This window comes from Macrobrachium nipponense, chromosome 46 (genome assembly GCF_015104395.2).
Source record: "Macrobrachium nipponense isolate FS-2020 chromosome 46, ASM1510439v2, whole genome shotgun sequence".
Classification (NCBI taxonomy): Eukaryota; Metazoa; Arthropoda; class Malacostraca; order Decapoda; family Palaemonidae; genus Macrobrachium; species Macrobrachium nipponense.
Genome location: NC_061106.1, coordinates 30,987,515 through 31,012,316, shown reverse-complemented (window position 1 = coordinate 31,012,316; position 24,802 = coordinate 30,987,515). Strand labels below are relative to the sequence as shown.

The 24,802-nt window shown below is 36.9% G+C and overlaps 2 protein-coding genes and 1 long non-coding RNA gene across 3 annotated transcripts in view; 1 reads left to right on the top strand and 2 right to left on the bottom strand.

Moving 5' to 3' along the window:
- LOC135214865 (signal peptidase complex subunit 1-like) overlaps positions 1-8,750 on the top strand; it is a 57,757-nt gene extending 49,007 nt beyond the window's left edge. The window contains exons 2-4 of the mRNA XM_064249285.1: positions 4,944-5,003; positions 6,006-6,092; positions 8,355-8,750. Coding sequence (XP_064105355.1) covers positions 4,944-5,003; positions 6,006-6,092; positions 8,355-8,474 — 267 coding nt within the window. The 3' untranslated portion in view covers positions 8,475-8,750. The remainder of the gene's footprint in view (positions 1-4,943; positions 5,004-6,005; positions 6,093-8,354) is intronic.
- A 1,559-nt stretch (positions 8,751-10,309) lies between these two features.
- LOC135214864 (uncharacterized) lies at positions 10,310-19,803 on the bottom strand. The gene is made up of 4 exons (XM_064249283.1): positions 19,057-19,803; positions 17,314-17,487; positions 16,275-16,399; positions 10,310-11,856 (listed from the first exon to the last, which is right to left on the bottom strand). The coding sequence occupies exons 1-4, from the start codon at positions 19,699-19,701 to the stop codon at positions 11,724-11,726; spliced, it is 1,077 nt and encodes a 358-aa protein (XP_064105353.1). The 5' UTR covers positions 19,702-19,803; the 3' UTR covers positions 10,310-11,723.
- Positions 19,804-21,632: 1,829 nt separating this feature from the next.
- Positions 21,633-24,049, bottom strand: LOC135214603 (uncharacterized). Its single transcript, XR_010314433.1, has 4 exons — positions 23,911-24,049; positions 23,556-23,703; positions 22,682-22,764; positions 21,633-21,938 (listed from the first exon to the last, which is right to left on the bottom strand). It is a non-coding gene; the product is annotated as an uncharacterized LOC135214603 (long non-coding RNA).
- Positions 24,050-24,802: the final 753 nt, after the last annotated feature.

The window sequence follows — 24,802 nt, the reverse complement described above, 5'->3', positions numbered from 1 at the left end:
ATTTGGAACGAACGCAGAGTGAGGGTTCGTTTGGACTACTGCAGTGGTCCTATTAAGCATTCTGTAGAACACATTTCTTAGGTTTGCTAGGTAGCTAGTTAGGTAGGGTAGATCATCACAGCAGGCCAAGCAGGCCACCTACCATCAATGCAAGCCACCCTCCGAAAAAGTACATTATAACGCGTCCTGACACCCGAGATGGGCATCAGTCGCGACTTGTTGTTGGTGAGAAACGGAGCTAAAGACCTCTACTCTCCTTTCGAAGTAAGTATTTTCTCCAAAGTTAGAAATTAAGGCCAAATTTTAAGATTTAAACAGAGGGTACTGAAAACGGTCTCAAACGTAGTGCAAATCTGACCAAAACGCGTTCAACAGTTTTACTTACAACTCGAGGTATTTAGAAGATTGACGCCATCTCGATGTTTACGGAGTAGCTTGTGTCAATAAACTAACCATTTCCTGTGATAAATCCGCACACCACTTGTACCCACAGACGCTGGAGCACTTTTATCACAACAATCGAAACACGATTTCTCATCAACAACAAGCCAGTCGTAAACAGCTGTTGGGGTAGAAGATGACGAGAAGCGTGCTCTTGGCTAATTTTTAAATAAGTAGTAAAACATCAATATTTTACATATTTATGATGATTAATTTGAAAAATATTCGTTATTGAAAAAGTAACTCGACTCTGACTCAAATTTAAGTAATTATTTTTCTGAATTAGAACGTTCTTTCAAGTTCTGTATTATGACGTCACGACATCTTGACTTTCGTACCTATTGTAAATAATTGCTATACTCAACTGTCATTGCAGAACAGTTTACCAGTTATTCATGCAGATTGTTATCAGCTATACATGTAATTGTTATAATCGTAATGCGCATATATATCTTTATTATTTACTTTTTTGGATATATGAAGATGTTTTACTGCTGGATTATCGCCGTAGTGTGACGCAATCGTTTTCGGTCCTATGGGCCTCTGTCTGTTTTCGCACCATAAGAAATTATAGGGGCCGAATTTGCAATGACCAGAAAGTCGTTTAAAAGAGGAAAGTTAGCATTGAGGGGCATATGTTTTGACTGAGAAAAATACAAATTTATTCAATAGCTAGCTTGTAAAAAAAAATACTGGTTTATAAAAACTTGATTGACAACTAAGCAGCATGTCTACTATGGGTTTCAGAGACAGTGCAAGCAGGTTTTTTGGGCAATACCTATTTCTGTAACGAACACTCTTAACAGAACGAGATTTTTGCTATAGTGCATTACACCCAGTGCCGTAATTTATAAGGGTATCGTGAATCACTAATCGTAAAGAATAACGACACTTGTCCTTGTACCAAGAGACAAAAACTCCATTATGCAGAAATGGATACGAACAGGCGTATAAAGCTCCACCTACCCTCTCCCCAAACCCCCCCCCCCCCCCCTCCACCGCCATCCCTTTTCTTCTTCGTTCCTCCGCCTTCCTTTCTCTCTCTCTCTCTTCTCTCTCTCTCTCTCTCTCTCTGTTGTTTCCATTCGGTATGTGTTGACCCTCCAAACTGGGTATAAGACTACACCACAAAACGTTGAAATTGGTGAAATTAGGCTATGTATTGGAAGTATATATACATAAATATTAAAGCAATGTTTTATCATTATTGCATTACTATGACAACTAGAATTCATGGAAACAGTTTATAACCTGTTAAGCATCACCCACGTAATAATACGTTTACCGCGATCTACTCGGTAGCGCCTTCAACGGGATATTACGTTCAAGACTTTAACTGTGCTTGTCAAGCCGTCAGCCCCGTAATAATACGTTTACTCGTATAGAAAGTGTAGGAACATCATTTGGTAACACTCTCAGCACATGGGAAACTTATTTCCAGCCTGGCAACTCTTTCCTGGTGGTCGCTTATGCTAGAAAACTGCCTGTCCCTGTTGGTTTTCTTTCAATACGCTTCGGGCGTTTATCGAGACAAATTGGATTTCGCGTCTTTCACAATGAATGTCCCAAAGAGGAGGCATATTTCTTTAGGTGAGATCAATCAAATACTAGATGAGGAGTGTGATATTGATAACCTATTGATGATGAGAGCTCTAGTTCTGAATCCTCCAGTGATGATACAAACTTTTCTTCCAATTGCGGGAGTGAAGATGACTTTTCTTTGCCGAGTGACTGGACTCAGAGAGAGAGGGGAGAGAGAGAGAGAGAGACGAGAGAGAGAGAGACGAGTAGAGAGAGAGAGAGAGAGGAGAGAATTTCCTACAGTTAATTACAGTATGAATAACAAGCATAAAAATCAATATTAACTTTGAAAAACTATCATCAGTGCTATGATCGCTGATTACAAAAAAAAGCGTGACGGTACGTTAGCAGCGAGCTCATCAGGGGCGGACGCTTAACAGGATAATGGAACGGCGTATGTGTGAAGCCTCCACTAATGTGGCAACGATGATTTTGCCATTCTTAGCATGCAAACATTAAAGCATGCAAACATTAAAGGTTACATTTATTTCTGGCATACGATTATTTAAGAAATTCAAAATACTAATAAAGACTGAAATCAATGAAAAGTGCTAGCAAAAACAAAAAAGCAAAAAAAAAAAAAAAAAAACGTAGTCGCTTCCTCTATGCACTTTCCGTATTCGTTCCTCTTATGGTTTTCGGCAGCCAGATGTACGAAAACGTTAGAAACATTTGATTTTATCTACGTTAGAAATATCTGTAATTTTTCGGGGTAATTTGGTTGCAAAAAAGGGATAATATACATGAATTAAATCAAAATTTTTAAATAACAATGTAAATTTAAACTAAATAACGAGTAAAGTAAACAGTTTAGGGAATAAAACTTTGCAGTTTCGTCGTCTGTCGTCGTCTGTATGTAATTGTGTTTATGGCGCGCGCGCTTAGAAACCAGGAACAGCAACAGGTTTAAAGTGCAATGTGGAGTGAACTGAGACCAAAATGTGTATAATAACAATCAAATAAGCACTGTGGAGTTTCAGTTGTGATGGCAGTAAGGATAAAAACCGCCGATTACAAGGTAAGAATGAATTCAGTTCCAACCATAACCCCGGGAATAACAAGTTTCATACTTTCACTAATATAGGCAACAAAATGTTGTTTTATTGTGCTGATTACAACTGCAATCTTGAGTAAGATCAATAAACGTTACATACATACGCTAACATTGTTCAAATGAGTGCTGGGAAGGCTGGGGCAAACGATGGTGGCCGTCACTGATGAGAACCGTCCATGAAAACGTAGCAGCCATATTGGATTTCAAAACTGCCTTGAAAACATATTTTACGAAGAGCTCACATGCTTATTTTAGTTCGTATGGGGCTTTCATATATCACAATATGTTGACGAAACTTCAGTCTTTTAAATGGTATGCTTAGAGTTGCAATTGTATTCATGTTTCACCAATTAAATATCGAGTGAATAAGACCCGTCTACCGTGATGAGGGTTGGCCTGTTGTGATGTTTCCCCCTATGCCCTAACCAGATTTCCCTTCTTACCTAAACCTAACCTAACCCAACCCCAGACGCCGTGTCCTAACCCTTATGTATACCCACATTACATTTTGGTTGGCTGAATGAATACTACATATTAAAGAGGGAATTGAGAACAATAACCCTTATGTTATAGCGTACCTAGTAATTCATGGTAGGCTATCCTTAATCTGTGATATACTGTTTACTCTAGACTATGTACTACTGTACCAGACATTTCAGATCATTCATTAGATAGCCTAATCAAAGCTCCATGGCCTGTGAATGTATTATTTAAGAGTTTCTTTTGGATGATTTTCTCTTGAGTTTTATCATCTTAAGGTTGATATGTTTATGGTGTATACCTATAACCTAGTACTAAAGTCAAACCATTTTATGAGCGGACTCCAAGACCATTTCCAGCTCTGCCAATTCTCCTTAACCCGGCTACCTTCACTTCACTAAGAGCAGGGAATAAAAATGACAAACTTGGAGATCTGGCATACTTTGTGCCACTTCTTCACTTGGGTCAGATCACTGAGACCCTTGGTCAAATCGTATAAAATGGGTTGAAGAAAATGAAATTTCAAAGTTTGGAATCAATCAAGGAGATGCAACAAAGATATCAAAAGCAACTTTCATCAGATTTGTAAGGAAGCTAAAGAAACAGAAGAAGAGTTTAGAGAGCTGGTTTTTAGGGAAAAGAAAAGGAAAAGAAAAATAACCGTAACAAATGTGGACAATTTCGATCAATTCGTTATACGGCGAACTGTATTGGCTTTTTATGCAAAGGAAAGAAATTCCGAAGATAGACAGTTTTACAAGTGAAGGAAAATATTGGGTTTGGTGGTTACACGGAATCATTTCGTAAAGTGCTGCATGAAATTGGTTTACAAAATATAAATAACAAAGGACACTATTTAGAGGGACAGTACCAAATTAAAGGATTATCTACTTTGACCATTCAAATCTGGGATAACGAGCAAATTAAACTACCCTTTCTCTTTATCTTAGTCTGGCAATCTATTAAAGAGGTCAAACCAGGTGTGGATTAAAATGGTCAGAAGGATCTGGCAACGTCGCAAATGGGCTCGGAGTCCGCTTGTAAATTGGTTTGACTTTAGAAGCTGATTTTTAATACATTATCAATATAACCTACTTTAAGTGTAGGATTAAATTTCAGGGGCCATGAGCTATTTGAAATTTATTGTACAGAATACAAGCTGTAAAAAAAACATGTCCAGTGCAAGAAATATGGTAAAAATAGTTGGGTTAGATTTTCACATTTCATCGAATCTTTATGGGAGTTTTCTTGTATTTGTTAAAAGTTACAGTAGGAAATTAAAATTTCATGAAGTGTTTTTCATTTCAATGGAAATGGTCATTGAGACAAGTATTCTTGTATTGTGTCATTGTTATTGCTAGAATAAATAATTTTTTTCTTGTTGCAGGACTTTGAAGGCCAGAGATTAGCAGAGAGATTATTCCAAATAATTGTTGTCACATTTGGTGTAAGTATAATATTCCTGTTCATGAGTTTTTAATATTCTTTTTCTGGGGAAAAAGTTTACTCCTGTAGTTGATTTGAACTAAAGGTGTCAGGCAAATTAAATGTTGGTATTGGATTCAGAATTGCAAACATTTAATTATGAGTCCAGAATTTTTATAGCTTTGGTAATGCTAACTACTTTTTAGTTTTTTAAGCAGAAAAATGTTGAGCAAGAGAAATTGGACTTTCTCACAGTTCCACCTGTAGATTCTTGTACTTCTTACAGTTCCTCATGTAGATCCTTGTATTTTGTTTTCTTTAATGTCTGTAACTCTCTATCTTCATGCCCAATCACTCCAACTCTCTCTTTTCCCTTTATTAACTGCTGAATGGCTGAAAGTGCCCAAAGTGCTTGACTTCACAGCCTAAATTCTATAAATCAGTTAATAACTCCTTTACTTTTGCAAGCTTATGAAGTTATTTCTCAGTTGGGTGAAAGGCACCCCCGAGTAGGCAAAATCCCCATTCTCTTTTTGGTTTCATCACTCCGAAGATCCCCATTCTCTTTTTGGTTTCATCACTCCGAAGAAGTTAAGTTGTTTCAATTCCAGAAGTATTGAAATGGAAATAAATTATTTTCTTGGTAGCCTTAATCTCTTTCCTTCATATCACCATTACCCTTCTTAATTATATTTGAAACCTCAAATGTACCAATCCATTAATGGTTTTGTGCTTGACCAGTATACAGTAGACTTAACGATCCTTACTTATATACTGGGAGGTCCATTTCTTATGCTGGTATGAAGTAAACTAGACTCGAGATTGCACTCTATGAGAAGAGGCTCAGATCCCCCCATAAATGTATGTATCATAATTTTCACTGTTTTAATCATTTTGAGATCAATGCTATTGGTTTCCTAGGCTTTACAGGATAAAGTACGTACATGGCTGAGTGAAAATATTTGTGTATGAAACAAATGCTATTTAAAATTAACATATTATTAAAAAATCTTTACTTTTGCAGGCTGTTGGGTGGCTGTATGGTTACTATGTACAGGATTTCTTTATGACTGTTGCTACTCTTGGAGCAGGATTTGTTTTAGCTTGTTTGGTGAGTTTATCATGCCTCTACACAAATGCATTTTCCTGTGGTTCCCTAACAAGTCCAAACTTTTATTTTTCTTATATTACCAGAATAGTTTAATTGCCGATTACTATTATAGTTGTATTTCTGTACAAGAATACAAACCCTCATATATTTATAATATTAGTGGACTTCAACAAAAGTTGCTTTGTTTATTGCAAGATGGTTAAGGTGTGTATGTTTGGCAAGTTAGTGGAGAAGCCCTGTTCATTCACTTGGCAGCACCTCCACTTTTTTTAAGACTACTGTCGAGACAAGACGCTCTTGTTTTTCTGTACAGGGAAAGATTATGACTTGGTTGTAAAAGCTTATTATGCTTATATTTTATTGCTTTTGATGGTTATTCTGTATGTATGGGATATTAGAACAATGATATGACTTTTGTGTTTTCTTTCCAGCAAACTGTACCTTTGTACAATGTATGCTTACAGAATCCTTCAGGTTCATTGTACTATGATTATTATACTTATTATTATACAGTAGCTCATATAAAATACTGATCTATGTTTTTACAGTAAGATTGGGATTTTATGCTACAGAAACATGGTGTTGTAATTATGATATAGTCTTATAAATAATTTGTCGTTAGGTGAGGTTCGTTCATTTGATTCTAAATAATTTTTTGTTAGGTCAGGTTTGTTCATTTGATTCTAAAGAGAAGTGTTTAGTGACACTGTTTCTGTGTTTGTTGCCCTGCCCTTCCTTATTGGTCTTTGCACCAATTAAGGAAGGTGGAGCAGTGGGATTGTTCTCTGGGTTATGACTTGGATCCAATCTCCTGTATAAGAGAATCCAGGCATTGATTCCTTCCTGGGAGAGGCTGTTGGTTTAGCTAGACTTCCTTGACCCCTTCTTTTGCAGAACTACTTGTCATTCTTGAAGTTTCCAAGAGATTAGGAGAGCATTTTAGTGGAGGACTAGAAGGGAGAGTCTTTCTGGCCATTCAGGATGGTTACAGACTACTCTTGTAGTAAAGAATTAAATACACCTTACCCTTTTATGGACTGATTCTGTTTTCTCCCAACTCACCAAGATTGCTCAAAATATCTTGCTCTCAGTGGAGATGTGAACAATGTCAGAGAAAGATGTCCTGGAAGTCATAGACAACTGCCCTTCAGGCTTGCACAGCCATATCTTCCTAATGGAAAAGGCAATTAAAGGCTAGAGACCAGTCATAAACCTTTCACCTCTGAGTTTGTTCACCAAACTTTTCAGTATGGAAACTGCATGATACCTGTTAAGCTTCCATCAAAGAGGGCAACTTCCTCCTTTTGATGGAGGATACATATTTTCTGATACCCATCCATCAAGATTCTTGGGATGTCCCTTCACTCCATCTGTAATGGACAGAACAGCATCTCACCTAAGGTTTACAGTGAAATGGACAAAAATATTGTGACATATTATTTCTCTTCTCTACCTTTGTCTAAAAGTTAGTGGCCAGGTCAGGCCAGGTATATGTCAGTTACACAACCAAGGTTCCACTCTGATTTTTAGTTGTTAAATGTAAATTTCTCCATCCCTCATTTGATAGGGTAGGGGGTTAGGTAGAGCATAATCATCTGGGAATTTATGATAATATGCTACCTTCCAAGTTGATCTTCCTGTCCCTAATGGGGAAGGGAAGTTCTTTTTCCTTTTACTTAGAGTAAGGTTGTAAACAAGCCATACTCTGGCAGGGGCCCTTTCAATGTTACCATCGCACATACATACTAAATTTTATGTGACCAAGCAGCTCACATTTTTGGGTGAGAAAAAAAAAAACCATTTGTGTTCTTGGATGGGTTCATAATAGGCATGGCTTTTAGGGGTTAAAAATGGTGATATTTACTTTCTTTCTCCACCAGGAGAGATGATTAGAGCATCAGTATACATCCTTGTATCATGCACTTAAGCCTGTGTGTGTAAATACATTGTCTGCCACTGCAAGTTGGATATGGGAACTTCCTTATTTAAAAAAAAATGGCAGTGATTGTTTTATCTTTCTTTATGCAAAACCTTATTTATGAAACTAGTATGTATTTTAGCAGATACAAAATACTTCATTGCTGTCATGAAAAAGAATGTAAGACACTCTGTTGTACACGTTTGGCTGTTTCATTGCTTAGCATAAGTTGCATAGGTATTATTGAATATTTCTAGCACTGTACATGCCTTTGTTTTTATGTTTTATGTGAAAAGAGTGTTAACCATAGGTTCCACAATACTATTAAAATTCTACATTTGCAGGTTACGCTTCCCCCATGGCCAATCTACCGACGATATCCTTTAAAATGGGCACCTGCTCAAGATAGCACAACTTCCATCTCTGGAGGTGAAAGTTCTTCAGCCAAGAAGAAGAAAAAGTAGATAAGATGAATTGAAGTACTGTAGGTTATGGCTGGTTTTCTTCAGGTACCATTTACAAAAATGAGGTTCCATTATTTTTTGTAGTTGTATCATACTTGGAGAGATTTTTTCATTTGTAAATTAATGAAATTCCATGTTTCTTTCATTGTCCATTACAGGGATAGGAGTTTTTTTTGGTTGTAAAAGCTAATTTTTATATTCAACATTAAGTTTCAATAAAGTCATCTTTACAGTATGTTTATTCTATGTGTATTTTCTATTAAATGTTATAATGAATATGCCCTTTATTTTAAATTCTTTTGTCATTAGCTTCCAAGTCTACATCTCCCCTGAATAATTAATGGAATATTCAGGCACTGGAAAACCATTTTATGCTGGGTGCAGACACTAAGTTCAAGTTATAAGCTCTCCCTGGTTGCAAATAATGAAAATTTCTCTTATTAGTTGTCATTTTCATTGTGATCACATTTGGAAACGCCAGATGTGCTTGGGGACTTCCTTATGGATTTGAAAAGTGCTTAGAGGAACTTCACTACTGTAAATGCATCGGCCTGACCTTGACTGCTTGTTCTGAAAAGTTGATTGTAAAGTAGTTTACGTACTTAGACAGCTGTCATTTCTGGACACTTGTGACTAGTTCAAGGGAGTTGTTCTTAAATGAATGGTGAAAATGGTAGCTAGAAAACGGTACAAAAGTAGAACAGGTATGAGAGACAGGATTGTATGAAAGCAAAAGGCAGAAAGTGATGCAGTGCTTTTTGGCACTTGTTAATGGTCCCCAATGATAAGCTGCTCGTTTGGGACAGTTAATCACCACTATAAAATAAACAATTTGTGGCGAAGCACCAGGCTCCGCGAAGGGGAGAGCAGCAGGGCTGGCAACTGTCACCAAAGACAACATGGGAATGCTGGGTGGCAGGAAGTGGGATAAAAAGTCATCGAAGGTTGGTACTTGTGATAGACCTAGAAAAGCTCATATATTAGCCATCTTCTGAGCCTCTGAACCTGACGTAGTGGAACAAGATGGCACCGCTTCCTCTCTCCCTGGAGGATGAAAACTTATCCCCCTCAAGAAAGCGGGTGTAGCAAAAGTTTTGATGTCTCCAGACCCCTCTTTGGAAACTTCTAAAGACGAAGCCATGGAAGAATGGGTAGGAGTAAAATCTTCCAAGGAAGAAGTAACTGGCAGAAGACTGGGCAAGGAAGATGAATAAGGAGTCTGAGAATCAGTCATCGAAACAGGAGAAAACCACTTCCAAGATGGCACCTGCACTTCCCCCTGTGCTGCCTCCTCTTGGAAAATATCCTCCATTGCTCAGGAGGCCATGAATGACACTCAGAACAGGATTAGTAATATTACAAACAGATCTGCACTTGCTGCAAGTAGAATGTGGATGTCTCAAAAGAAGCCAGAAAACGAAAGCAAGGGTAACCACAAAACCCAGGACATTTCTCTGAGGCTTAGTACTGGGAGGCTGAAATGAGTTATGGGTTTGTATGCTAGAGCACAAAACAAACAAAAAGAGCACAAACACACTGAAAAGCACTAATTCACGAAATAAAGGGCAAACCAAAGAAGGTAAAGGGGCAGGAAAACACTTTTCTGGAAGGAAAGGTAACAGCACATCCTTCTAGCAAGGTGGTAAGGAAAGAAGTATGCATGGCGCTCTCAGGTTAAGAGAGGTCCGCAGATGCCTCCTCTCTCGTCCGATTGGCTGAACCTTGTTGCCACCAACACCTTGTTCTACAATTTTAAATGTTTTTTACTGGTTTCCAGCTGGTGCTAGAAGATTTCATCCTTAAGACTGTAGGTTTGTTGGCTATGAAAATACAAATTAATTAACCTTTTGTCATATTTTATGAAATTATTTACAGTGGGAGTTACAATAGTAAGAGAGACACGAGTACAGCAGTAAGAAAGAAAAGAGTAACTTTCATTCTGTCATATTTATTATGTAGATGAAAATCTATAATATAAAAGAAAGAAATTAGTAACCTTCCATTCTATCATAGCTATTGTGTAAATGAATATTTATTATATAAATAATAAATACAACTTTTATTTTTTCTTTTAAAATAGTATAAAAAATAAGCAGCCTATTACTACTTTTTATTGATGCCTTACCATTAGTCTCACTGTGTTGTACTAATGATTATGAAGTGGTAAAAGTTAACTGACAGATATGACCTTTCATATTAATATGAAGCCCTTCTAAACTTAAAACTGTTTTTAGTGTGAACTCTTGAGCACTACATATAGTGGTTAAGCAGTTTGGCCTTCAATTAAAGTTTTCAAACTCTGTAACCTAAAATTATAAAAAAAATCGCATAACATTTGATGTACTATCTAAGTTAGTACGTATAGGACCTTTTTCAAAAAGCCAATAAACTACACCAAGTTTCATCTTTTTATATTTCCTTAGGACTGGCTCCCATCTCCTGATTTCAATCCAGGCTTCTTTTCCATTTCTATTTATAGAAGAAAAGCTTGGATAAATACAGAGATGGGAGATGTCCAAGAAAATATATGAAAACTTCAGGAGAAACCATAGTATGATTCACTACTGAGCTCTTCAGCACCCATGTCCATCCGATTGGAAATAAAAAAACTGCTGTTTTTGGATTTGTAGTTGTCTCCAGATCCACTGACATAATCTTTGTGTCTGCTCTGTTTAAAAGCTTTTGAAATAAGACAACCTAAACATCAGAAGACAACAAACATACCATAAGTGTGCTACCATGCCTTTATGAAAATGAGATGAAGACAGATGGCATCAAGAAACTCAAGTAATAGAATGAAAAGAGTTAAGAAGCTAGTCAACTAAAATCCTGCTCACTACAATAAAGAAAACTTTCATGTGAAAACTAAAAATAACTTTACCACCAAATGTTCATGTATTGTAATTTTTAAGCTTTATGATTATAAATAACTATTCTTTCAAAGGTGATTTATAAAAAAAAATTTTGAATTCATGCAAAGAAAGACAGCGATGGCATGTCTAAAACTGAATACCTTGTACAACAGAAAACAGGCCAAAGGGTTCTGTAAAATAATGTTTGTTCACCACCTCAACCCAGAGTAATATGTAAAAGAAAAAGGGCCACCAATCTCACGGCATTTATCATCTGTAGGCTAACTAGTGCTTTGCTTCGTTAAATACCCCTTCAGTAGTTGACCACTCATTCAACAGGTGGTAATGACTGTAGTAAAAATATATGGTTGGATTTTCATATTATTCAAATTATTTCTTACTTGTTACCTTCTTTTGGGTTATTTCTGCATATGACTGATACCCTTCTATCTCTCAGAACTGCAATGGAACCAAAGAAGGATTTGTTTTCTTCTAGTATTTCATGTGTGTAGTTGTACCGAGAGCCGTCTCTGGAAAAAGGAAAATGCATCAACCAGAGGAAAAAGAAAGTTAACATAGAAGACATTAGTATCATGAAGAATTCATCACTACTAAGTCATAACACATCAAAGGTACTTGAAAGACATCGGTCACCTATACTTATGCAATCAATCAAACAAACTTATACATTCAAACAAATGTCTGTCTAAGCAATCAGCCTATTTTTTTCCTCCTTCTGTCATATTAATATACAACAGAAAAAATAGACCTGTCATAATTTTAAGTCCATGAAAGTTATCTGACAGCAATATTGTAATTTTATATTAACGTAGTCATGGGTCCCAAGAAAGTTGAAATTCACGGAAAGAAGCGCATGCTCTCTTTGGAGACAAAGATGGAGATCATAAAGAAGTACGAAGCTGGTATGCGATTGAGTGTAATCGCAAAGGAATACGGCCGTAATCCGTCGACAATAGGCACCATCCTTAAACAGAAGGATGCCATCAAAGCAACTACACCGTCGAAGGGCATCACTATTTTGTCCAGCAAGAGAAGCCATGTGCACGACGAGATGGAACGGCTGCTCCTCATCTGGATAAAAGACAGAAATCGCTGGCGATACAGTAATGGAGACGGCAATCGCTCACAAGGCCAGTGCTATTTTCGGCGATTTGATTGAGCAGGCGGAAGACGAGGGAGGGGAAGGGACTTCAACGCCAACCCCAGAGTTCAAGGCTTCGCATGGCTGGTTCGAGAAATTCCGTAAACGGACTGGCATCCATTCGGTGGTGCGTCATGGGGAGGCTGCCAGCTCGAACACGAAAGCGGCCGAAGCATTTAAGAAGACTTTCGACGAGATGATGACCAAGGAAGGCTACAGTTCTCAGCAGGTTTTCAACTGTGATGAGATTGGCCTTTTTGGAAAAAAATGCCTCGTCGGACATACATCACAGAGGAAGAGAAGAAGCTACCCGGTAATAAGCCTATGAAAGACAGGCTTACGCTTGCACTTTGTTCGAACGCCAGTGGGGATTGCAAGGTGAAGCCCCTACTGGTGTATCACTCCGAGACTCCTCAAGCCTTCAAGGCCCACAAAGTGTTGAAGGAGAAGCTTCCAGTGATGTGGAGGGCTAATGCAAAAGCCTGGGTAACGAGGCTTTTGTTCACCGAGTGGGTAAACCTGTGTTTCGGACCGACTGTGAAGAGTTTTTTGCAAGAGAAGCGCCTCCCCCTGAAATGTCTGCTGGTGTTGGACAATGCCCCTCCCCACCCTCCTGGCCTCGAGGAAGATATCCTAGCGGAGTATTCCTTCGTTAAGATTCTTTTTCTTCCGCCCAACACCACCCCTCTCCTCCAGCCCATGGACCAGCAAGTGATAGCGAACTTTAAGAAGCTGTACACGAAACATCTTTTCAAGAGATGTTTCGACATCACTGATACCACAAACCTCACCTTGCGTCAATTTTGGAAGGAGCATTTCGACATCGTCATTTGCATCCAACTCCTTGACCTAGCTTGGCAGGAGGTTTCAAGGTGAACCTTGAATTCCTCGTTGAGGAAACTCTGGCCTAATGCCGTATCCGCCAGAGACTTCGAGGGATTCGACGTGGGCGAAGCTGGTGCTGCAGAGTCAGAAACAGTTGACGATCCCGAAACTGTTTTGGAACCAGATCTTGACGAGATCGTTGCACTCGGCAAGTCCATGGGGCTGGTCGTCGACGAGGATGACATCAACGACCTTCTCGAGGAGCACCAAGAGGAGCTTACGACGGATGACCTGAAGGAGTTGGAGGCCATGCAACTTAACGTCGTTCAAGAGGAGTTCTCTAGCAGCGGCGAGGAAGAGGAGGAGGAGCCTATGACAACGGCAGAAATTAAGGATATTCTAGGCGCTTTTCATAAAGTGCAATCGTTTATCGAAAAAAGACACCCCGAAAAGGCTCACACAGGTCGTATGCTTGCGCAGTTCGATGACGTTTGCCTGAGTCGTTTCAGGAACATTGTGAAAAGTAGGCAGAAGCAATCTTCCTTGGATTGTTATTTTTTAAAGAGGCCTTCAGTATTAGCAGGAGTAAGCAAAAAGGAAGAACCAAGTGATAAAAAACAGAAAGTTGAAAGCAAAAAGGAAGAACCAAGTGATAAAAAACAGAAAGTTGAAAGCAAAAAGGAAGTACCAAGTGATGAAAATCAGAACGTTGAAAGCGGTGATGAAGTTGAAATTCTGTAAAAAAAAAAAAAAAAAAAAAGCCTACGTAAAAGTAAAAAAAAAAAAAAAAAAAGTTAAAAAAAAAAAAAAAAAATTTTTTTTACGTAATTTCTAGATTTTTGTAAGTTAAGTGTTACAGTTTTGTTAAAGTGTTTCATAAATTTTAGTTTTATAGTTTTCCTTAAATTTTTTATGTGTTTTCGTAAAGTTAAGTGTACGTACATACGTACGTTATCTGCCGTTTGTCCTCCTCCTCCTCTGCCGCCACTATCGGAGATAGCCTCACTCGAAAGGTAAGCTTCCACATTTTACGTTACAGTAATAATATTTCTTGTACACTAATATACACTTTATTTACAGGTTTTGGATTTTTATTCTTAATTTTGGTATTGAATGGTCCAAATTGTTGTAGTACGTATTTCATTGTTTATAGGTCAATTTAGCTTTATTATGAAATTTAATGGGGTGTTTTTGGAGGGCTTGGAACGGATTAGCCATTTTACATGTAAAATGTTAAAATGTGTTCCAAGATACGAAAAACTCATTATACGAAGGCCGCCTCGGAACAGATTAATTTCGTATCTCGAGGTACCACTGTATAGGCATAGTGACTGATGTACAGTATGCAAATACTGAAGCTAGTTGCTAATTACATACGTAATATTCAAAGCCCTTACCAGTAAGTATTTCTACAAAGTAAAGATTAATATGTATTGTCGCTTACATAATACCTCCTGACGTCACAAGACAGTCAATAAAATATGTATATTGATTAGTAAAATCATAGTGTCTGATGCCTTATCACTGCGATTTAAAGCTTTTATGCTAGTTGCTAAGGAAAAGATATGTATTGTTACTTTAGATAATAGTTACTAAAAACAAAAGCTGGTAAAATGTCTTCTTCCTAAGATGGAACTTTAATTCAATTTACGGTCATTTTTCATTTGATTGTATTCAGTTTTTTACATTATTTTTGTAATAAGAAACAGTGTTTCAAATTGCAAAGTATAATGTGTGTGTCATTGCGCGGTTTATATCTGTTGAGTCTAATTTTGTTGTATCAGACCACAGTGGCCCAAAGATTAAACTTGTACATTTTTACCTTCACTTTATAAGATGCATCATGAATTTCCTTAAACATTTTATAGGAAAAAAACATTTTATATGGTAACAAATATGGCATATGTATTAGCATTTTAGCTTTTTCCTCTGGTTGCAAGTGACTTGAGAGAAAAATAAACCACCAATCATATACACTTAATCCTTTGTCCACTGAATAAGAAAAAGTTCTTGTGCAGAAAACTTCCAAAGCATGTGCCCCTTTATACAAAAAAGGCTCCCCAATCCCCTTAAACAATGCATCACTCACCTTTATCTGAAAAGCACTTTTGTGTTCTGAATATTAAGGGGTTTCAATTTTAACAACTCTTGGCAGGCCACCTAGCCAAAACTTTCCTATTCCATCTCTACTCATGCCCTCCTAAAACTAATGAATTCTTAGATACATTTTAAATAATTTTGACTGATACTATTAACAATTCATACACCTAGCAGCAGAAGACAGGAATGTGGAATGCAAGTTTGCATCCTTTAAAGGCAAGCTCCCACTTGTCATATCTCCTCACCATGCCCAAAAACCACTTACTACAAACTAAACACTTTTGAGTAAAACATGATGATAAAAGAAAAATGGTATGTTAATATTGACAATACACGTTAATGTACATGCCTACTACAACATACAATCATATATACCAGCAATATTTTATTGGAAAAATCACTGAAAAAACAAAATATTCGTAAAAATAGTACTTTTGAAAAATTAACAATGGATGGTCATATATTAAGCCAGTTAAAGAGATGACCAAAGTTATTTGCCTTCCACCAGACCAAGAAAAGAACAGAGCTTAAGCAGGTGAGAAATGAGGCTTCCCGTAACAAAAGGATTTCTTGCCTGTCTTCTAAGTACTTCACCTATTTGCTTGTTTATTAGTCAGTGATATGACACCTGGTTTCCTGATTTTCTTTTTGGGCTGCTCACACAAATAATATCCCATGCTGGGATATTACTCTAACAATAAGGTCTGTGGTTAGATAGGTAATAAAGGGATAAATAATGTACTAATAAGCTTACTCTGTATGAACACTTCAGGGATGAGAATGGTTGTATCTCTTTCATACTACATATACCTCATTGAGAAAAAATGTCAGCTTGTGTGACTACTGTACACAAATTTTTACCTCATTATATAGAGCGCTCTCCTTGGTAGCATGACATCAATAACTTGGTCTTTGTTGTTAACATGAACAAGTCGCATCACAGCATCACTAAGTAAACACACACCAGAGATGATGTTACCACAAAACTGAAAAAAAAGTATGTTTAGGGAAAGTACCTTGAAGTTGATAGCCTGAGTACAATCTAGTATTACAATGCATTGAGAGGTAAAAAATGTATAAACTCAACCTTTTACCAACTTATGCCCTTTACTTATTATGTAGGTTTTATATAGTGTTTTAAGTCTACGAAGACATGAAAATAGTATGAGCCTGCTTGCAACCTGGCCTTAGTATCTCAAGGCATAAGATGTTTGCTAAATAACTTTCTTTGGTATTTTACTGTCCTTTGTAGAAGCATGTTCTTGCACAACCTGTTCCCAATACAGATAACCTCTCTAATCCCTGCAAATTTTACTGCATATTGGCGCTGCTGTTCAGCGAATCTTGTTGCTCTTGGCAGGAAAAGAGGATCATGGATCAATTACGAATGTGAAAGATCTCTGTTAAAATGCAGGTTGGGCAGAACAATTTGTGGAAACTTGTGGTTGAGGCTTGTTGCTGATAAATCGACTGCCTGCCTCACAAGTATAACATTTATTCCCAAGGTGGAATAAATACAGGCTATAAATATCTATTTATACATAAAATGATAGTATCAAATGAAATGTGAAAAAGACATAAGTACCATAAACTTCTCAATACATTGATCTTTTGCTTTTGTGTAAAACTTTTGGACTTTGTACTAACTTTATTGTAGGTTTGGATAACAAATGGAACCCAGGTAGCCTATGTGTAATACGCTCAAAAACATAAAGAGAGAAAATTCAGCTATAAACAAATGTAACTGTACAGATCATAAGTGTAGTGTTTAACTGAGCAACAAAGGTTATGTGATCTTTACCACGAAGTGTATAGGCTGTAAGTAAGAATAGGAGGTTTGTAATTTTGTTTGGACAACACTGAATTAATTTACAATGAAATTAAAACAAAAATATCTTACCCTGACACTATCTACATGAGGTTTAATGACTCCAGTTTTGGCCAAATCTAAGATGTGGACCTGGGCTATCAGGTCTTGCTCCTCTGGGAAGGCATATTTCTTCATCCTTGATATAATAGGCGAAGCACTTTTACCCCATCTTCCTCGTTCAATTTCTCGAAAACCATGAATAGCCTGTTGAAGAAGATAAGTGTACAATACTACATAACGATAAATTTTACTTCAGTCCAAGGAATGCCTTTTCATACCTAAATAAAGCCAAAGTCATTGACAAACTATCATGAACACTAAAAAAAACAAACAAAAACTTAATTAAATTATTGTCATACGTCAGTTTTCAATGTCAAAAACTAAGAATTTCCTTCTCTATCTTTTTTGTATTTAAGATCTTTTTTGTACTTAAGATGTAAATAAGAGCAAAGATTACGGAAAATAAGAAACATGGCTAAGGCAATATTTGCAGTTATTTGCAATAAACTTCCTGATGTAGCTGGTTGAAGAGGGAAGCTGCAGATGGAAAAATATATACAGGCAGTCCCCGCCTTACAACTCTTTTGGCTAAAGATGTTCCGAGGTTACGGAGGCGTTCACAATACAGGCAGTCCCCGGGTTTTGATGGGGGTTCCGTTCTTGAGACGCGTTGTAAGCCGAAAATTGCCGTAAGCTGGAACATCGTCAAAAATCCTGGGAGAACCTTACTTTTAATGCTTTGGGGGCATTAAAAACTATGTAAACTGCATTCTTATTGCATTTTTCATCAAAAAAACCTTCAAATATTGACTATTTTGCATTTTTGGAGTCATATTTCCTCTGGCAGATCAGCATTGTAGGCATCATAACCCTGGAATATGTGTTGTAAACCTGGAAATAATTTCTGATAAATATAATTGAAAAGAGTTGTAACCTCGGAATGCCGTAAGCCGAACCCGCCGTAAGCCGAACCCGCCGTAAGCCGGGGACTGCCTGTATTAAGGGTCCCCAGAGTTCCAAGTCGCTTTAAAAAAAAAATTTTTTTTTTTGCTCCAGTCTTATAAAAATATCCTACTTTTCCCATGGAAAAGCGTACTTGCATATGTAGACTCCAAAGTGGCTGAAAATTCCATTATCTAACAAAGTGTGGTGATATGCGTGTTTGAAAACTGCCAATTTTCAAATGCGTTTTTCTCACAATTTTGATTTTTTTAAATGAGTCCCTGGAGACCCTTAATATCGTGAACACCTCAGTATAATCAATAGTTGAAGGCTTTTATCTGATGAGAAATGCAATAAAAATGCAATTTGCATAGTTTTTAATACACCAAAAGCATTAAAATTAAGGTTTTCTTAGGATTTTTGACAATATTCTGGCTTACGACGCGTCTCAAGAACGGAACCTCCGTCGTAAACCGGGGACTGCCTGTATTGTTATTCAAAAGATATCATCTGTTCCCATGGAAATCCAAACCATCAACTTTTATACAGAAGTGTGCCATGCAATGTACTGCCAGAGGTGGCTCCCAGTGGATCTCTACTCTCAACTTGATGACAAATGTGAATGGAAACTATACACTACACTGGACTACATGGAAGTTTTTTAAGCCTACATTAGGTTAATTAACTTCTATGTTCATTGAGAAGAAAATGGTTCAGGCTAAATAATTAAAAGGCTTGGCTAACTTGTGTTTGAGTCTGCTGTTGTAGCTAGGGTTGATCTGGTAGTACCTAGTAGACTACTACCAGGTCAGTATCTGAGGCTTCACTTACATCATCCCAATGATCAAACTCGTATTGTAGTCGTTTGAAGTGTGGTTCAACTTCTTTCATCAGAATTTCTTCCTCCTCGATGCTTATAAAGTCACTGACAACTTGAAAGCTTGATGTAACTTCCTCAACTGTTTCGAGAGAGCACGACGAATGGAAATGTAAATATTTTATTTTTTCTTTGGATTTCTCTACACTGAAATCGGCATCTGACGAATTAAACATATCAATACGGGTATGGTCCCTTGGATTCGCATCGTCTGTTAGATTATGGTTAATATTACTAACATCTTTGGCTTGTGAACTTAGGTAACTATTTAACACTTGAAGATGAGGTCTAGTAGAGCCATAAAGCAAAGCCGTCTGACCACTTGGTCTCTCGCCTGAGCCCCGTGAATTTGGACTTATCATTGCCATGGTCCAGTGAGGGCAAATATATGGACGCATATACTTTGAGAAGCTTCGTGCAAAGTTATCTAAACGACTAGAGTTAAGCGTCCCATTTAGTACAGCACAGAAAAGATTTCCATGACTAGGACAGTCCGACGTAACATTAGAATTACGACTGAGAGAAGAATAGTATCTCATTTTGCACCAGACTCCGCATCTGGCTCCCACCGAAAAAGTTTTAGACTTTAATACAATCATTTTATCGAGACGCTAATTTTCCACGAAATGCTTGGAGAAATTTTTGAGGTAGGGACCAGACCACAAAGGGAAACCATAACAATAATCAGCTGTTCAGCATTAGTAGTAGTAATAGAAAGATCATTGGGGTTTGTCTATGAAACGGCTCCCTTGCTCGTTCAATTTTACCTTTTGGCTTACGTTGTGCTGATAGAACTTGAAGAATATTTTCTTCATGGAACCACGCTTTTGATAAATCCTTCTTTCAGTACTGTCTTTAGATAAATATGTGAACAGTAAGGCATGATCTATCAGGTCATCTTTATCTTCCTTGATATATGGCTGTTATATGAATATAAATCTGTTCCGGATAGTTTCGTATGATGGGCGATATAAAAAATTACCCTCTAATATTTTCTTGCCAGTTAGTTCTGGCGTATTTAATTCAGCTTCTCGAATTAGCAGCTTTTTTTTCTTTTTTGCTGGAAGGGGTGATGTTATCATGCCAAATTCTTGCTTTGCATTTTTTAGAAGTAGACTTCTACAAGGCAAATCTACATAAATTTTTATTTTAAAAAATGCAAAGCAAGAATTTGGCATGATAACATCACCCCTTCCAGCAAAAAAGAAAAAAAAGCTGCTAATATATATATATATATATATATATATATATATATATATATATATATATATATGGTCAAGGGAAAATAAATAAATAAATAAATAAATATATATATATATATATATATATATATATATATATATAAAATATATTTATTATTTCCCTGACCATATAATATATATATATATATATATATATATATATATATTATATCTATATATATAAAATATATATTTTCCTGAAACCATAGATATATATATATTATTAATATATATATATATATAGATATATATATATATATAAGTATATATATACTATATATATTGTACCAACCATTTGCCATTCCTTTTCATTGCGTTTCTTTAACTGATAGCAATTTACTCAGATTAGAAAAACTCATTCATATGCTCTTATTTTCGAAATGGCCTAAATTTATTTCATATGAGAACTTATTCCTATTAATCTTGAGGATATGTTTTAGATAGAACAGTTTGTTCTTCATAACCTTTGGGTGGCAGGAAGAAGCCCCCTAATTTAAGGTTTCTAAGCACACCTTGATGTCTTCCATATTGTTCTTTATTTTAAATTCACGTTTCATTTTTGGCAGAGCTTCATTACTTCAATGGCTGCTCATGAAAATTGGGGTTCGTTTGGGTAGAGCTGGGTTCTTGTCTTTGTACGAGTCGCAACACCTCAATTCACTTTTATGATCTTTCTACAATGTTGAGTTACGGGCCGCTGAAAAGCAAGAGCCAGTGCCAGCACAAGACTGGCTTAATCTTACTATCATTTTGTGTCTTTTCCGCGCTATTTTCTCTCTACATCATACTATTGATGAGTATATTTTTCATCGACTTCGTTTTTTCTTTATACGGTGGATGTAATTGTATCAATTCACTTATTTTCCTTATCATGATCCTTACAGAAATCTTCCACATTTCACGTACATGACTAAGGATCAAAGTTCATTGCTTTCAAGGTCACCATTAATTTTATCACCGAGGCATTAGGAATACAAAAATGCTTCCGGTACTCATGAAAAACATTAATTATCCATTTTGTTTGGTAAATTTGAATAATCTCTTTACTACAGCAAGTGGAATCAGTTCGTTAGCGACGGTTCTATATGTTTTAATATAAGGAACGTGGAAATATATAATCATTATAGTAAAATTTGATTGCATTAGAGATGATATGAGGGAGAAGGGAGTATGGGAGGAAATGTTGACACAGGACAGAGGTAAATGGAAGAGACTCATTAAAAACGGAAACCCCGAATAGGGATAAAGCTGGGAGGAAGAAGTAGAATTTTGTAGTGTAAAAACAAGCATTTGGCCAAAAATTTACTGCAGATCAACATTTACACAGTTTCATTTTAATAAGGAAAAAGACAACACACATGACAGGTTAACATTGCCAGCATATCATTACTTTTAGCCACAGGAAATGAATCTGCGAGCAGGGAAGGCCTTAACTCTCGCTTCACCCTGAACATCAGTGAAGGGAAATGATGTTCTGGAGGTGATGTCGAAGGCACAGCAGTTTACACTCAGACGTTGGTGCATTTCTTGTAGCGGAGGCAACTGTCCCAGCAACAAAGAGCCCCTCCGTGGCAGTCTAAGTCTTTTGTGCAACGCTGAAATCACAAAATATCACCGTCAAAATTTCCGTGAAAAATGTCTGCATCAGGAGTGCTTCAGTGTGACTTTTCTGCTAAGGAGTCAGCTGAGGTTGACTGACAGCAAATTTCATTAAAGAAAATTACTAAAAAAAATAATTTTTTTTAGTATGATTGATGACTATACTGAAGTTATACTTTTAACACTGATATTCACATGAGAAAATAAAGTATACAGTCGAAATTAGAAGTTTTTGTAATTTATGCAATGAACTCGAAGAAACAACCATTGAAAACAGCAAAAATATTTCTTTTGGGAACTTCTCACTGAAGGAAATAATTTCTCTATGCAATGTCATTTTTTTGTCCAGCTTGGTTGTAGTTTTTTTTTTAACTGGGCTATAATCATTAATAAACCAATCTCTTAATGATATTCAAATGATTAATTATTGAAGTAAATAAGGATTTTTCCCAAATCGAGAACTTTTCTGTATTATTTTTACTGCTGAAAATACTGATCCGTGAGAACAAGGTTACAGAATAATTGATTAACTCATTTTCCCCAAAATAAATATGCAGTTATTGAAAATCCTAGTCTCATTGTTACGGAAATCTACCAAGGGGAATGATAGATGATTTCGGGAGTGCGTGGAAACAAGACGATCATTGCATAAATTAGTTATCCAGACTTTAAATCCAGCTCTGCTTCAGAATATTCTGACACTAGTGACAGAGGCACTGGCGCAGAGTGGTCCACTTACCCTGGGACCCGAAACGCCGCCGAAACCTGCCGCTCCAGGCCTGTTGCAGTCACCAGGTGGGCGTGTATCAACGGGACACTTCTCTGCAAGAAATGGGAAGTCATAACGTTTCTCATTCGCATTTTAGCAGTGACTTTAAACGGAAAGCTGACTACTGCTGTTCACTCTCAAACGAGAGGACGTATGTATGCCAGGAAGCTTGAAATTGGTCTGAAGGTGGTGCTTGTGATGCATTTGAATGCAGACGCCCTACCCTACCTGTGACCTGCTCTAGAGGTCAGTATTCAAAATGGACAGCAATAATGACCCTGTCAATTAGTTTTCTCCAAGACGTTTTCAGTCCGCAACTGAAGCGAAACTTTAATAGAAAGGTTTTATTTCTTTTGTACATTCAATGTCATAATTCTAGATTTATGAGAATGACGTATGACGGGGAAAAAATGTTCTAATATCTTGAGATTCTCTGAAACTCCAGCAACCCAACCTTGGCAGGTCAGCAAGCTATCAAAATATGTCGTATATTCACTGAAGAGGTTGATTAAAAAAAATAGCAAATGTGTACAGTAATATTTTGAGAAATAAAGGTAAAATAATTTTGTGGAAGTGTAAATAAGAGAAAACGGGATCCATGGAAAAGTTGTTTGAATAAAGGTTCTTACTTCTATAATGGAATATATGGAACAAAATGTGCATAACAATGTCGTCTGCCAAGAAAAAGATCTCGCTGCACATCTGTGGAATTGAGGGGATATCATAGAAGCAACTCTGGACAATACATTAGGACGAATAAGCCTTAGTTGAAGAGGGACCCTGTAGACGATGAAAACTTATTATAATAATTTAATGAAGATTCCTGCACCGTTATGATACTTACTGTCACAGCAGACAAGGTTCGGGGGAGTTCCACACCAATTGTCACACTTCCCGACGGGAGGGGGTGGTAGAGAAGGCAGGGCCCATGGGTTAGCGGCAGCTAGCGCAGTCCCCACTAACATGGCCAAAAGCAAAAGTTTGCAGGACATCTGAAAAAAATAAAGATATAAATAAAAGCAGTTCATGATATTAGGCTGTACATACTTTAACCGGTAAGGCTGTTGTCCATATCTTAATGCACTCAAAGGTGAAATGAAAAATAAGACAATATACATGTTTCTATCTTGTAAGACGTAAACATTATAAATCATATTTTAAAACCACCATGGGTTGTTTTTTGTTTATCAGAAGCTTACCATTATGAGTCAAGTGTTTCCCGGTTACGTGTGGGTGTATGTGACGATCGACAGTCGACTACCTTCTGCAGTTAACCGCGCGATCGAAGCCTTATATATCATTACCAGCGACTGGGTGTCCACGACCAAGAGAATTTTACGTTCGCTGCAAGAAGAAGAGGAAGAAGAAAAAAAGCTCTAGTAATAGTGAAGAACATTAATTGCTCTGTTCAGATTAGGACGATCCACGTGGATGAACGTTACAATATCCGATTGGGTTGGAGGATCTGAAAAGGTAACGGGAATAAAACAAAAAAAGATACAATAACAATAACAATAAACTCATTGGCAACCACTTCACGCTTTGACATCGCCTGCTTTGACGATTTTTTTTAATCTCATGCTGCTTCAAATGGTAATTTATCGTTCCGGAGGATGACTTAAAAAAAAAAAAAAAGTAGGAAATGTGGAAACCTCTTGAATATCATTATTGAATGGTATTTATGCTCTCTCTCTCTCTCTCTCTCTCTCTATTAGTGTGCCTATCCATCCAAAGACCTAATCCTATTCATTCTATTCATACCTCAGCTCATATGAATACCTGAATTTTAAGGCTATAATGAAGTCTTCAATCAGCAATTCTCCTTCTTTTGTCCGTAATAAGATATATATATATATATATATATATATATATATATATATATATATATATATATATAAGAAAAAAATATCACCAACTATTCGTAAATATTTTTCATCATATCTTGTTTACGTTTAGACTGGTGTGGGATTTGGGGAGTGGGGAGGGTTCGGAGTTGGTTGAGGAGGTCGTTGTTCATAACGTTGCTTGTGAAATCAGCGCTTAAAAAAGTACGTAACCTTTATCTAGTGCCTGTTGGTGTTCGTGGGTTTG